The following is a 15,389-nucleotide window of genomic DNA, read 5'->3' as shown; positions in this document are numbered from 1 at the left end:
TCTCCTTCATCAAAGCCTGTCCCCCGAGTCTCCCCGTACTTGCTTATCTGCCTGCTAGCACTAGGCTCCCCCACCTCGGCTGGGTCGGTCCCCAGCTGAGAGCTCCCTTGGGGCAGAACGGGGCCCAATCCCCTGCTGGGAGTGCATCCCCTGGGCTGACATCACCAGGATCAATCCCAAAGTTTCCCAAATGTTGCCATTTCGTGGGGTGCTGTTCATGACGTTTCCCAGCTGGCCCATTGGAAAAGGAGCATTTTTCAGCCACAGAAGAAATGAGTTTGGCAGAGTCTCAGCCTAGTCCTTGTGAAAGGAGCCAGCGAGCACTGGTTAACAGTCCAGCAGCACCGGCAGAGTCTGCTTGGTTGGGGCCCAGAGCGTGGCAGAGGAGGGTTGCGGCTGCGGGTTGGAATTGAGGGGCCCTGACAGAGTTGGGGTGACTTGGGGGGAGGGGGCTGCAGGGCCGATGGGCGTTGGCAGTTAGTGGCATGGGAAGGCTATGGAGGAGGCCAGGACTGGAATAACAGGTGGAGTGGGAGCTGCCGTCCAGGAGTGAGGTGCATGGGCTGAGCTGGGGGGAAGAGTCCTGGGCTGGAATAACCCCAAACTGCAGCTCCCACCATTATTCCAGCCCTAGGCTCCCCCTACCCCCAGCTCTGCCAGCGACCCTCACTGCTGACCTGCAGCCCCCCTGCTATTCCAGCCCTAGGCTCCCCCCACCCCCAGCTCTGCCAGCGCCCCTCACTCCTGGCCTGCAGCCCCCCTGCTATTCCAGCCCTAGGCTCCCCCCACCCCCAGCTCTGCCAGCACCCCTCACTCCTGACCTGCAGCCCCCCTGCTTTTCCAATGGTTAGCTCCAGCCATAACACTGTCAGTGCACCTCCGCCCTGACCTGCAGCCCACCCCCCGCGGAGGTCCAGACAGGCCCATGTCAGGAGGGGCTCCGGCCTGGAATAGCAGGTGCTGCAAGGCAGGAGGGCAGCAGTGGGACATTTAGCCCAACAGGTGCCTGCGTTACCCTGGCACCAGCTCCCACGTGTACAACCCCTCCCCCCCGCCCCCACACGTGTCCCTTCCCCACACAGGAAAACCAGCGAGCCTCTGCTGAGTGAGTATAAACAGTTTATTGCTGTGGATGCTCTGCTGAGAGACGCAGGTAGGGGCTGGTGAGTTACCGCAGCCTCTCCCCATCCCTGCTCCCTTCTGCCCACGGAGCGAGGATGGGCTCCTCGCCCAGTGGCATCGCCTGGTCAGGAGCCTGCCTCCCCCCATCCCGTCTCGGAGGCTGCCGAGGTGAAAGCACCAGTGGAAAGGGCAGTGTGAGCTGGGCCTACACCTTGCCACGAGGCACCTTCCAGCCACCTGCCCACGGGCACCTCCCAGCATAGGCTGCCCAGAAACAGGGAGCAAAGGTGCCGCCCCAGGGGTCACCCAACACACGTGTGCCTTGATCTTGGTGAGGAGGGTGTGTGCAAAAAAGGGCCAGCTGGCCGCAGGGCCTCGCCACACGGCTTGACGCTGGAGTCCAGCTGGTTCTGTGTGCGAATCCACTCAGCTCCCCTGCTCAGAACCAGGAACCGGGCTGGGCTGCCTCACCCCGGGGAGCTCATCTGCCTTGCTCCTGCAGCCTCTGCATCATCAGGATCTGGTACAAGAGTCTCTGCACGTCTTCGTCCATGTGGCCCTGCAAAGAGACGGAGGCGGGGAAATCACAGTGGTCTCCCCGAAAGCGGGTCAGCAGGTGCCCTGACTTGCACCCTACGCCAGTCCCACTGGCTAAGGCAGGGCAGGACTGTGCCAATTCCAGAGGCAGCCATCTCAGCAGGTGCCTGGCAGGAGCATGTGGCCATTGGTGGATGCTCAGTGAGATAATTCCTTCGTTTTGCTGGATATGGGCTCAGGGTGCAAAGTTCAGCTCCAGATCCCAGCTGCCCCAGAGGCCAGGGGGGCCCAGTGCTGGGGAGCTGGTTCTGGTCCAGCGCTACATTTCGGGAGCTCAGATGGAGGAGAAAAAGGCTGTTCCAATGTTGGTTTCCCTGCTTTTCACATACACTGTCAAAGACATACACGTCTTGGACACGCTGCATGTCCCGGACACGGAGATGCAGACATCGCCACGTGTGCACCGCACACCTTGGACACGCTGCACGTCTTGGGCACGGAGACAAAGACATTGCCACGTGTACCACAGGCCTTGGACACACTTCACATGAGAGACACACTGTGGCAAGGAGCATGCACTCGACATGCACATGCACACAGGCATACACATGGCTCAGAGGCTCCTGCCTTCTGCACAAGTGTCCTTCCACCCAGCATGAGCCACCAGCTCCTGTCCAATGTGCGCGGAGACCTTCCGCCCTTCCTCCAAACTCCCACTTGAGCTTCAAGGGACAATGGCAGGATTCCCCACCCCCAAGGGCATGGCACTTTCAAGGTCACGTCATTCATGTGCTGGGGAGCGTGGGGGCAGGGACGGGAATGGGGGGAGACCAGGATGTCATTTTTGTAGGTCCAAACAGGCCTAGTAAAAACACTGTCTGAAATGCTTGGAATTCAATCACCCAATACACACCCCCACACCCACGTGCAAACACCCCTCCACTTCCACACACACGTATGCAAACACCCACCCACATATACTGACACACGTGCATACATACACGTATACTGACACATGCAAACACCCACTTATACACACCCATGTGCAAACACACCCACTTATACTAACATGTGTGTGTAAACACACATACTGACACACCCATGTGCAAACACCCACCCACTTATACTGACACGTGTGCAAACACCCCTGCTTACATTGACACACACATGTGCAAACACACACTCATGTATACTTACCCACGTGTGCCAATACACAGCCACTTATACTGACACACCCACATGCAAACACACACACTCATACTGACACACAGGTGTGCAAACATACACACACTTATACTGATTCAGACACACGGATGGACACACCCGGAACAGCGAACACACATGCCCAATCACCGCAAGATACTGCGCCCCCCAGCCCAGCCCTGTCCCCCACGCACTGACCTGAATCGCACAAAGCAGGTGGTTCCGGTAGAGCGAGACGACCTTGCGGTGGTGCGTCTCCATCTCCTGGAACCAAGGCGAGAGGGGGGTCACACTACGGTCCCAATGGGACCGGGCCACTGTCCACTCACAGCCCCTCTGACCAGTACCTACCCACCCACCCCCCGCCAGACACGGCACAGAGCTGGATCCTGCTCTGGCTCTCACACCGAACACAGCCGAGGGGAACCGGTGTCCCTCCCCTTCCGGCACCCAGCTAAAGCAACTCCCTCAGTGCCGTAGAAAGAAGCAGATGTTTTAGCGTAGGGGTTACTGCTGGACCTCTGCTGTGACCAGGGACGGAAGGGCAGAAGGCATCGGGCCAAGACACACTGGCCCAGATCCTTAATGGTATTTAGGAGCCTAACTCTCATGGGAGTTGGGAGCCTATTATACCTTTGTGGGGCTGGGCCCCCGAGCCAGCATGGTCCACGCAGCCCTTGGAGCCGCCATCTCAGCGACTCCGCTGCTTCCACCTGCCCGGACGGTGCCCCCAGGTCCTGAGCTGCACGTCAGTTTCCAGACTCAGCCGAGCTCAGCACTTTGCCCCTGCTGTCCCCGAGCCCAACAGGGGATTAACACCACAAACCCCGGGGGCCCCACTCTGCTCCTCCCCTCTCCCCGGTCCCGCTGGTCCCGGATACCCACGGCCAGCTGCTGTTCCAAGGCCTTTATCGTGCTCTGCAGCTTCGCCACCTCCTGTGGGTTCTGTGGGGCCGCCTTGGGCAGGGCCCCCACCTGGCTGGAGCGCTCAGACAGGCTGTTCAAGGCCTCCTTCAGCTTGAAGACTTCCTTGGACAGCTCGGTGATCTGCAAAGGCGAAGAGATCGGCTGGTCATGAAGGCTGGCTGAGTTCACTGGGGTGGGTTCGAGTCTAGGGCAATGTCTCACATGATGTTAGGACACGCAACACAAGGGATGCCAAAGCCCAGCTTCCCAGCCCCAGCCCGGCCAGCCCTCCGCAGACACGCACCCCTCCACAGAGCCAGACCTGCATCTTCATTCTCACTGGGGCTGCTCGTTAACCCCTGGGTTGCTGCTGCTTCCTTCTTTGGGAGCACCCGCATGCCACTGGGGCATCAGCCCTTTGGACATCAGCAGGGCATGATCTGCTCTGGGTGGCAGATAAACAGCTAAAGAACCAGCGGAACAAATGTCTGTTGCTGGCCAGCCAGCTCCTGTCCCTACTAGAGCCGGTGGGGGAGGTGAGTCGGTCTCTTTTGCCACAAATGTGCCAAACAATTTGTTTTCTTGGAGGTTTTTCACTCTGCGACCAAAGATGGTGAAAAATTCTGTTTCATTTCCCTGGGGGAGCCTCCCCCACTCGCTTTCTCCCCCTTTTGGAACCTCTTTCCCATGCAGTGTTCCCCCTTCGAAACAAACCTACATTCGGGAAACGCTGCACTGTCCCCAGACCCACCTCTCACCCCCTCACGTGGCTCTATCTCGGGCTGGGATCCCTAGACCCACCTCTGAATCCCTCTCATATGGCTCTATCTTGGCCTGGGATCCCCAGACCCACCTCTCACCCCCTCACGTGGCTCTATCTCGGCCTGGGACCTGGGATCCCCAGACCCACCTCTCACCCCCTCACGTGGCTCTATCTCGGGCTGGGATCTGGGATCCCTAGACCTACCTCTCAATCCCTCTCACAAGGCTCTATCTTGGCCTGGGATCCCCAGACCCACCTCTCACCCCCTCATGTGGCTCTATCTCGGCCTGGGATCTGGGATCCCCAGACCTACCTTTCAACCCCTCACGTGGCTCTATCTCAGGCTGGGATCTGGGACTACCAAACCCACCTCTCACCCCTCTTGAGTCCGGGCTGGGCGATGGGGTTGCCAGACCCAAATTTCACCCCTGTCCCCTGGCTCTATTGTGGGCAGGGATATGGGGTCCCCATCTAACCTGGCTCTAGCATGGGCGGGGCGATGGGGAAGCCCAGACCCACCTTCCTGTCCTTCTCCTTGACCAGTTTGGCCGAGTCCTCGATGTGGCCGTGCAGCTCCTGGATCCGCCCGGACTCGGCCCGCAGGCTCTGCAGCTGCTTCTCTGTGGCAGCCAGCTGGGCCTCAGCCGCGTGCTTCTCGCTCTTCATGAAGAGGGCCTCGCGCTGCACCTGGAACACCTCCGTGCGGGTCTTCTCGTGCTTGCACTCCAGGTCGCTGAGCTTCAGGCTCAGTGCGCTCACCTCCGCCTGCAGGCTGCACCGCAGCTGCTCGTGCTCCTCCCTGGGGACCGTGCCCTCCCGGGTGCTGGCCAGCTCGCCCTGCAGCCGCAGGGCCTCCTGGGCTTTGGTGGCCAGCTCCTGCTCCAGCTGCTGGGCTCTGGCCGTCAGCTCCCGGATGCTGCCCTCCAGGGCCTCCTTGGCTCGGGCGTGCTCGGCTGGCGGGACCCAGTCCCGCCTGGACCGCTCCGCCGCATGCTGCAGCTCCCTCACCTCCCTCTGAGCGGCGCTGTGCCTCTCCTCCAGCTCCAGCAGCTTCTTGTTGGCCTCGGCCAACGACCCGACCAGCTTCCCTGCCACCTCCTCCTGCTCCTGCCTGGAGATGCTCTCGGAAGCCAGCTGCTCCTTCAGGCCGCTTAGCTCCTCCTCCCTCTTGCTCTGATCCTCTCGGAGTTGGGCCTGCACCTCCTCGTACCGCCCCTGCAGCTCCGCCAGCTGCTCGCGGAGCTGCCGGCTCTCCTCCGCCAGCCTCTGGCTCTCCGAGAGGCGGCCCATCGCTCGCTGCAGCTCCCCGGCTCCCTCCTGCACGCTCCTGCTCAGCTGCTCTGCTTCTGCCTCCGCGTGGCGGCACCTGTCCAGCGGCACGGCCTTCTCCGCCGTGGCTTCTCCCAAGGAGACGCCGAGGGCCGCTCTCATCTCCTCAGCGGAGCAGCCTCCGCCGGCTGCTTCTTCCTGGGCATCCAGGCGCCCCTCCAGCTCCTTCACCCTCTGCTCTCTCTCCAGCAGGGCCTCCTGGGCTTTCTGTAGAGCTGCCCTCACCGTCTCCAGCTCGCTCTCGGAGCTCTCAGCCGCCTCCGGCTCCTCCACGGACAGGATGCCCAGCTGGATCTGCTCCCGCAGGAGCCGCACCTCAGCCACAGCCGCCTCGTGCTTCTCCTGCGTCTCAGCCAGCGTTTTGGTCAGCTCTTCCACAGCCGCATCTCCAGCCCCTCCTTCCCTGCTGCTTCCTTCTGCCTGCACCCCAGCCTGGACTTTCCCCTCGGGCTCAACTGGGGCGCTGCTCCCCTGCAACACCTCCTCTAGGGCCTGGATCTGCACCTCGTATTCAGCCTTCAGCTGCTTGTAAACCTCCACCGGGACTAGCTCGCAGGAGGCCCCGTGGGGCCCGCTGCCTTCCAGAGCCTGCAGGGCAGCCCGGGCCTCGGCGTGCTGCTCTCTGAGCTGGTCGAACTCCGACTTGAGGGAGTTGTAGAGGACGATGGGGACGAAGACTTCAGACGGGCCGACGTCACTCTCATCTTTCTCGTAATTCTCCAGGATCTGCCAAGGGCGGGGGGGGGGGGGGGTAAAACAATGAGATTTCCTCACTGGGATCCTGAGCCCCCGCTACATAGGGGTATTACAGCAACACCACACAACTGTGCCTGCCATACAGAGCTGTTCAGCTCCCCTGGCCCCGAGCTCCTGTACCCTCAGATGCTTCCTAGGGCCTGATCTCTCCTTCCTTCAATTACACCAGTCTAGGTCCACTGAGGTGGGTGGAGTCAACTTGGATTTATACCAGCGTGGGAGGAGAAGCAGGCCCTGTAGTTTAACTGTACAGAGGACTATGATACAGAGACAGAATTAAACAGCAGGGCTTTGGAGCCGAGCGGGTAAGTACAAGACAAAGGAGAAAAGATTAGGCTTTGATAGGAACTGTAGGAGTTGGCAAAGGGAAGCCACCCAGAAAGCCTGCTCCAGAGGCCAGGAGCTGCATGGGAGAAGGCTCTTGCACCGTGACATTACAAAGGTTGGGGGCAGATGGGGGAGAGAAAAGAGAAGAGGTTGGAACACGACTTCGGAAGCCGTTCCCAGCAAATTCGAGCCGGATCCTGCAGCGAAGCACCTTGGCACAAAAAGTGGGAGTGTGCTAATAAAGTTTGCAGATGATACAAAGCTGGGAGGTATTGCCAATTCGGAGAAGGATCGGGATATTATACAGGAGGATCTGGATGACCTTGTAAACTGGAGTAATAGTAATAGGATGAAATTTAATAGTGAGAAGTGTAAGGTTATGCATTTAGGGATTAATAACAAAAATTTTAGTTATAAGTTAAAAGAAAAGGAGTACTTGTGGCACCTTAGAGACTAACAAATTTATTAGAGCATAAGCTTTCGTGAGCTACAGCTCACTTCATCGGATGCATTTGATGGAAATCATTTCCAAATGCATCCGATGAAGTGAGCTGTAGCTCACGAAAGCTTATGCTCTAATAAATTTGTTAGTCTCTAAGGTGCCACAAGTACTCCTTTTCTTTTTGCGAATACAGACTAACACGGCTGCTACTCTGAAACCAGTTATAAGTTGGGGACGCATCAATTAGAAGTAACGGAAGAGGAGAAGGACCTTGGAGTATTGGTTGATCATAGGATGACTATGAGCTGCCAATGTGATATGGCTGTGAAAAAAACTAATGTGGTTTTGGGATGCATCAGGAGAGGCATTTCCAGTAGGGATAAGGAGGTTTTAGTACCATTATACAAGGCACTGGTGAGACCTCACCTGGAATACTGTGTGCAGTTCTGGTCTCCCATGTTTAAAAAGGATGAATTCAAACTGGAGCAGGTACAGAGAAGGGCTACTAGGATGACCCGAGGAATGGAAAACTTGTCCTATGAAAGGAGACTTAAGGAGCTTGGCTTGTTTAGCCTAACTAAAAGAAGGTTGAGGGGAGATATGATTGCTCTCTATAAATATATCAGAGGGATAAATACAGGGGAGGGAGAGGAATTATTTCAGCTCAGCACCAATGTGGACACAAGAACAAATGGGTATAAACTGGCCACCAGGAAGTTTAGACTTGAAATCAGACAAAGGTTTCTAACCATCAGAGGAGTGAAGTTTTGGAATAGCCTTCCAAGGGAAGCAGTGGGGGCAAAAGATCTATCTGGCTTTAAGATTCTACTCAATAAGTTTATGGAGGAGATGGTATGATGGGATAATGTGATTTTGGTAAGTAATTGATCTTTAAATATTCAGGGTAAATAGGACTAATCCCCTGAGATGGGATATTAGATGGATGGGATCTGAGTTACTACAGAAAATTCTTTCCTGGGTATCTGGCTGGTGAATCTTGCCCATATGCTCAGGGTTTAGCTGATGGCCATATTTGGGGTCAGGAAGGAATTTTCCTCCAGGGCAGATTGGAGAGGCCCTGGAGGTTTTTCGCCTTCCTCTGTAGCATGGGGCATGGTTGACTTGAGGGAGGCTTCTCTGCTCCTTGAAGTCTTTAAACCATGATTTAAGGACTTCAATAGCTCAGACATAGGTGAGGTTTTTCGTAGGAGTGGGTGGGTGAGATTCTGTGGCCTGCGCTGTGCAGGAGGTCGGACTAGATGATCAGAATGGTCCCTTCTGACCTTAGTATCTACGAATCTATCTATGAATCTATGAAGCAGGGAGCCTGCAGGGCCATTTGAGGCGAACAGCGGGGACGACTGCATGATCTGATATCTCTGCACACACAGTAAGGCAGGTGGCAGTCTGGAGAGATCATGGAGGAGGGAAGAGCCATTGGGGTCATCACCAAAGGGTCTGGAGGGCTCCCCCCGAGATGGAGCAGGCGCAGTGGCACTGGGATGACAGCAGGAATGCGTGCAGGCAAAGGGAACAGGGAAGAGAACTTGGTACGAAGGACGCTGCCAAGGATACAGACAGACGGGGAGAGGCGAGGTCTTTGCCGCGCGCGAGGGGTGAGAAACCTGCCGTCCGCATCTGTCGCAAGGCAGCAGCCGCTGGCTCAGCCAGCCCCCAGGCCCGTTGGGCCCCAGCCCGGAACCGGCACACTAAGGAGATGCTGGCCCTGGGAGGGGGGACCAGAGAGGGCCTCCGGGGGATGCTAGCAGGGGAAACCCAAAGCGTGCACCTGGCTGAAGGGGAGGATGGGCTGGTACCTGTATCTTCTCCAGCAGCTCCTGATTTTGCATGGTGAGCGACTGCACCTGGCCCTGCAGCGTGGCCAGCAGCTCCTCCGTGGACAGACTCAGGGTCTTCCTGGACAGCAGCAGCTCCGCCCCTGAAAGAGCAGCAGAACCCCCGCCCCGCCCCAACAAAGACCATCACTAACTAACCCTGGTCCTTGACCTGAACAGCCCCACCCCCACCCTGAGAGCTGCCCCCTGCCACACCAGGGCACTTTCCCCTCCACCACCTGCTTCCTGCAAACCCTTCCCAGGCATTAACCAGCACGAACCCAATCCTGCAAGGTGCCAAGGGCCCTCCTCTCCCATGGGAGCCACTCATGGACCACACCCCCGCCCAGTGCTGGGCCGGGTACACCGGTGGAGGGGCCTGCTACGTGCTTGGTGAATACAGCTGCATCTTTCAGCCCAGGCAGCAGGAGCTCATGCTTAAAGATTCGCAGAGCCCAGCGTCAATCCCCGCTCTGCAGGACACGCTCAGCCCCTCGCAGGGCCGTGCCCTCGGTGCGGAGCAGCACCGGCACCTGGTGGGCACAGGCCGGGCGCGATGACCAACCTGGGAATTCCAGCAGGTCCCCCTCTTCGTCCTCCAGCGTGTCGATGTCGTAGCTGGTGTTCTCCTTCTCGGTCTGGGGCACAGACAGGCAGGGAATCAGGGACCCCCCTCCCCCAAGATCACAGCTCCCCCGCCACGTTCCCTGCAGTCTCCCATGGCGCCAGTCACCGATACATGCAGTGGCTGATGCTAACATGATAGTGCCAAGACAAGGTCAGCGACTGGCTGATGCATTAAGACAAGGCCGCACTGTCCCTATCACAGTGCGCCAGCGTCAGGGAAAGTCCCACAATTCACTGGCTTCCTGCATGACTCGGTAAGACCTAAAACTCCCTGTCTCCTTCTCTCCTACCTCCAGCAAGGACAGGTGGCTCCGGAGCACTTCAACCTCCTTCCCCAAATGCTCCTTTTCCCCCTCACTGTCCGCCAGTTGCTGCTGGAGTTCCTTTAGCTGGATCAGAGAATTAGACACATCATTAGATCCGGACACTCATGCCAATTCCCATCCGTACCTTCCAAACCAGGTGGGGTGGATCTTTCACAAGGCTCCATCTAGTCTAGTATCTTATTCCAATGGTGGCAGATCCCAGATGCTTTGGAGGATGGGGTAACCCCCACCCCCATCCTATTATATCCATACCCTGGCACTGACATCCCAAAATTTCCTCCTGACCCCCAGCTGATGACCAGCGTATGCCCTGAAGCATCCACATGAAGCCATTTTCCCTTCCCATCCCCCATTCAGAGCTCTCCGAGTCCAGTCTCTGGAGACATAACACCTGGCCTACCTGCTTCTCCATGGAGCGTAGGGAGCTCTCCTCCAACTCCAGCTGCTAGTGGGAACACAAGGAGAGTCCAAGACGGTTAACTCTGCAGCCTGGTCCTGTCCATGGTCACGCATCAGCATGGGCTCAGAGCCGCAGAATGAGCAGTCAGGCATTCCCAGCCACGAGACGTCCCCTCTCAATTACCTCCCCACCCACCTTGCCAGTGCAAGACCTTCTGGCAGCAGCCAAGGTGATGCCACAAGCAGCTCCCTTCCTTCCCATCCTCCTTCCAACCCATCCAGACACCCGGCTCCTCCCGGCTCTGGCCCTCGCGGGGTGGGGGAATCACATCAGTACCTCCTGCTTCTGCTTCTCCTGCTGCTGCTCTAAGCCCTTGATCTTCTGCAGGAACCGAGCCCGTTCCTGCCTCAGCCGGACGATCTCCTCGTAGGCCTCCCTGTCCTCCTGTGGGGAATCCCAGAGGTGGGGCAGTCAGGGTAGAGCAGTGGGTACCCAGCCCACCCCATCCTGGTATCCCTGCCAGGAGATCCTCACCGTGTCGGCTGGGGTGGGGCGAGCCCTGGCAGGCTTGGCGGTGACTATCCGGCTGCTCCGCTCTGTGGAAGGGGAGCTGTGCTCCAGAGAGCGTGGGGCGCGCTTGAAAACAGTAACAGTCGTCACACAGAGAGAACGAGGAGCCGCCAGAAGGGTGGCTGGCTTAGCCAATAAGCCCCCAGCTCCGTTCCCGCAGAAGTCCCTTTATGCCTTCCACCTCCCCCCCGCCATGGACAGAATGGCTTTACACACACGTGTAGGGATCGTTTCACCCGATCCCCCGATGCAGCCAGCTCCAGGGGGCAGCTGCTTCACACCACACGTTGGTTATGGAAATAAAAGCAGAGTCTAGGACCCAGTTGCAACCACGAGGGGGATTTCAGGGAGTGGGGTGGCCCTGCCAGCTGGAGTTTGGCCATGACACCGGGACTACTGCCGTGTAATCAGAGCACTGCGCTGGGACTCAGGAGCCCCGTGTTCTGACCCTGATCTGCTGGGTGACCTTGGGCAAATCGTGCCTCAGTTTCCCCCCCTAAAATGGGACAACGATACTGCTGACCTCCTTTGGAGATCTACACCTAAGTTTTGACAGATGGTACTTCCAGCAGCATGAGGCCTCCTAATGAGAGAGAGACTCAGAGAAGAGCACTTCCTATTGACTCACCATCTCCCATCCAGCCACTGACCCAGCCTGCCCCTGCTTAGCTTAAGCGACATGGCAGGGTTACAACACTCAGTGGCCGGGCAGCTGGAGCCAAAGAGGGGCTAAGACAGCACTGGGAAATCCAGAGCAGGGGAGGGGGCTGGAGTTCTTGTTGTCCCCCAGAACCCCGTCATCAGAAAGACACTGAGCGGCGTATCCAGCCCTTGCCTGCTGACGCCACCCCCACCACCGGGAAGGGGCATTTACCCAGTGAACAGCATATGGGGAAACCCTCTTTGCAGATAAGCAACTGGACCAACGCAAGAGAAATTAACTAGAACCCCCCATGCCCATAAGATCGACCCATGGCCTGCCAGTGCCAGTCTGCAGCTGGACCGTGCCCTTTTGTCAGAGCCAGGGGCACAACCACCACAGGCTGCCTGTCTCTCTCTACTGCCAAGGGACACAAGTCGATCACACCCTTAGGAAAGGCCTGTGGGAAGAGCTCCTCTGCATTAGCAAGGTCCCATGGTGGCAGGTAAATGCCTTCGGGCTGCACAGGGGAAGGATGGCACAACGATTAGGGCATTAGTCTAAGGCTTGGACGGCCCGGCTTCAATACCCTTCTCCGCCACAGACTTCCTGGATGACCCTGGGCAAGTCACCCAGGCCCAGATCCTCAAAGGTATGTTGGTGACTCATTCCCACGGAAATCAACGATTTGACCTTGAGGGACCCGGGCCTCAGTCTCCCCATCTGTAAAATGGGGCCCACAGTACGGGGGTGTCATGAGGATAAACCTGGTAAGGACTGTGAGGTGCCCAGATGCGAGGGGGGTGGCGGCCAGATAAGCACCTTTGCAGCTCTATGGTCAAATCTCTTTATGTAGGTCCCCTTCCTGGCTGTCTCAGCTGAGCCCCCCATCCCTCCCCCCACCCCATCGCTACATCCTGGTTGTGCACAAATGCTGCAGCTGGTTTGGTTACTAAAGGGTGTGTCACCGCCAATGGGGACGCTGCCTAGACCATGAAACACCACGGCCCCCGGGAACGTCACAACACGCTCGGGGACGCTCTCCTGTGGCTGCCTGCTGGGGTGTGGGGAGGGGAAGGGGAGGCAGAGCCGATGGCCACCTCACCTGGCTGGAGGTGCTGGGGGGCGGTGGAGGGGCTTTCCTCTTTCTCGGGCTGCCGTTCCTCTCGTTGGGCAGAGGCTGGCTCGGTGACGCCGTCTGCGGAGACACAGACGGGAGAGGGCTCCGGAAGCTCTCCCAGCAAAACCCGACTGGGGAGGGGGCAGCAAGGATGGGAGCATCCCCAGGGGCTCCTAATCCCTCCAGCCACCCCAGCCCCTGAAAAGCCTCACGTTCCAGGAGGACTTCACGGGACCTCTGTTCTCCCGCAAGCCCGACAAGGGCAGCAGCCCGTCCCCTGCCCTGGGACGTGGCCAAGCCGGGTCAGGATGGCCAAGTTCTGCCAAAGCCCCTGAGTGGTTGGAACGTGGGGCTCTCTGCTCGGCCAGGCCCCCTGCGTCTTTACCTGTGACGTTCGCTCAGCCGACTCCTCTTCTGTGGGAGGCAGAGGGGAGGAAACAGAAACCAGCAGGAGGTTAGAGGGGCCAGGGGCACTAGGCCACCCGTGGCCTGGTCCCCTCAACTCGAGGGGGAGCAGACAGACAGACAGACACCCCTCTGGGGCTCCGGGCTCCATGGTGCCATGTGGCAGATCCAAGCCTGGGACCCAACTCCTACCCTTCAGCTGACAGATGCACACTCAGCCCGTGGGAAGCAAGTGCCGCCCATCGCTCTCCAGCACCCCCCTCCGGCCAGTCCCAGGAGAGGCACTTCCCATCCAGAGCTTGAGCAGCAGGGCGAGTAAAAGGAGGGGTGCCCCGGGTAACCCCCCCTCCCACCAGGGAAACACACATGCTCCCTGACCCCACCCAGCAGAGTCGGGCCAGTCACCCCACCTGCAAAGCAGGGACGTTGCCGCCTCCCCCTGGGCAGGGGCGAGACGCTGCCGCAGGGGTGATCGCAAGGTGCTCTGAGACCTCGGGAAGGACGTGGCCAGGGCACCTTACCGCTGGCCCAGGAGTGGCGCTGGGAGGCGTCCTGCAGGTAGTGCTGGATCAAGGCGTTCCCCGTGGCCAGGCCGTAGCAGGCTGCGTCCTGGCCCCTGGCGTCCACCATGCCGACCCGCGCCCCGGCGTGGATGAGGACTTCCACTGTCTCCACGCTGCCGTTCTCGCAGGCCAGCATCAGGGCTGTTCTGCAGCAGGGGTGGGGGAGAGATGGCCCCACTCACCCTCCAGAGCCAGCGGCATGAGGCTGGTGAACTGGACGGGAACCCTTTTCTCTGCTGGGGCCAACTCTCCTAGCCCTTCTCTCCCGCTGCTCCCGCCCACTCTCCCCTCTCTGCCCTGAGAACAGGACTGCCCAGGTTTGCAATCAGGCTTGGGGCAGCCAGGATATCCCCCAGCAACAGGCCAGGAGCGAGTACCCCTGCCAGACTCCAGCAGACATTGCACGGGGGAACCCCATCTCAAGGTGGGGCGTCACCCTGCCCACACAAGACAAAGGCAGGATCTATGCAGGCCATTTAGGTTAGGGCTTTGTAAGACGCTTCCTCGCAGATCCTCAGCCAGTGCCTGCCTGACTCATCCAGACCCCCCCACCTCACATCAAGATGGATCCAGGCCCTGAGCAGCTCACCCAGAGGTTGCCAGCTGGAGACCTCTGGTCCCTAGTCAGACCCAGGCACTCAGGCTCAGCGCCTGGTAGGACTCAATTCTCTGCCATGAGTCTCCCTGCCCCCGTACTTTAACCCTCGCCTCTCCAGTCCCCCTTCCTTCCAGGGCCTTTCAGAGCTCACCTGCCTTGCTGGTCTCTGCTGTTCACAGCAGCTCCGTGATGCAGCAGGTACCGGCACAGCTCCGAATGGCTCATCTTAGCTGCCAGGATCAGAGGGGTGGAGCCATCCTAAAGTTGGGGCATGGTGAAGGAACGTCAATGGGGGCACAGGGTAAATAAGCAGCAGTGGGTAGCCTGCCTCTGATATAGTCTAGTCAGTTCAGGTTCTTGTACAGCCCTCCTCGCTGTCTGGTACCCACCTCCCATCTGTCCAGAGCCAGACCCCACTGCAGACAGACAACGAACCCACAGAGGACGCACTGTCCCATCACCAGGCAGGCAGGCAGAGATGGACACCAACCCTTCCCTTAATCATAATGACACCTGGCTCTTCTACAGCGCTTTCCAGCTGGGGACCTCAAAGCATTTCACAATCTTTAACCACCCGCCATGAGGCAGGGCAAGGCTATTATCCCACAGTCCAGGAAGGCTAAATGACTTGCCCAAGGTCACATGGGAGGTCTGTGGCGGAGAAGGGAACTGAACCTGGTCTCCCAACTCCTAGGCGAGTGCCCTAATCACTGGGCTGTCCTTCCTGATGCTGAACGAGATATTATTTTATAAAGTGGACATCATGTGCAAAGAAAGCAAACTAAACAGAGACATAAAATTCAAGGCCTGCTGCAGTGCATCTGGTGAAAACCCATCTCCGCGAGGGGCATAAGCTATGTCGGCGGGAGAAGTTCTCCCACCAACATAGTGCTGTGCACATGAACGCTTATGGCGGTATA

General features: G+C 58.4%; 1 protein-coding gene across 6 annotated transcripts in view; it reads right to left on the bottom strand.

The window, feature by feature from the left end:
• Positions 1–1,102: 1,102 nt before the first annotated feature.
• ANKRD24 (ankyrin repeat domain 24) overlaps positions 1,103–15,389 on the bottom strand; it is a 30,238-nt gene continuing 15,951 nt past the window's right edge. For 3 of the 6 annotated variants that reach the window (XM_043502465.1, XM_038383886.2, XM_043502464.1), the window contains exons 7-20: positions 14,621–14,727; positions 13,719–14,017; positions 13,289–13,317; positions 12,889–12,981; positions 11,108–11,209; positions 10,910–11,017; positions 10,574–10,618; positions 10,138–10,236; positions 9,786–9,858; positions 9,203–9,324; positions 5,051–6,586; positions 3,748–3,909; positions 3,061–3,126; positions 1,103–1,681 (exon numbers count right to left, since the gene is read on the bottom strand). In XM_043502465.1, the coding sequence (XP_043358400.1) occupies positions 1,604–1,681; positions 3,061–3,126; positions 3,748–3,909; positions 5,051–6,586; positions 9,203–9,324; positions 9,786–9,858; positions 10,138–10,236; positions 10,574–10,618; positions 10,910–11,017; positions 11,108–11,209; positions 12,889–12,981; positions 13,289–13,317; positions 13,719–14,017; positions 14,621–14,727 (2,919 nt within the window). In that variant the 3' untranslated portion in view covers positions 1,103–1,603. The remainder of the gene's footprint in view (positions 1,682–3,060; positions 3,127–3,747; positions 3,910–5,050; positions 6,587–9,202; positions 9,325–9,785; positions 9,859–10,137; positions 10,237–10,573; positions 10,619–10,909; positions 11,018–11,107; positions 11,210–12,888; positions 12,982–13,288; positions 13,318–13,718; positions 14,018–14,620; positions 14,728–15,389) is intronic. The other 3 variants (XM_038383889.2, XM_038383888.2, XM_038383887.2) reach the window with 2 other exon arrangements.

The sequence above is a fragment of the Dermochelys coriacea genome, chromosome 25 (genome assembly GCF_009764565.3).
Source record: "Dermochelys coriacea isolate rDerCor1 chromosome 25, rDerCor1.pri.v4, whole genome shotgun sequence".
NCBI lineage: Eukaryota > Metazoa > Chordata > Testudines > Dermochelyidae > Dermochelys > Dermochelys coriacea.
The sequence above is the reverse complement of the archived record's forward strand: the minus strand, read 5'-3'. Positions and strand labels throughout refer to the sequence as shown.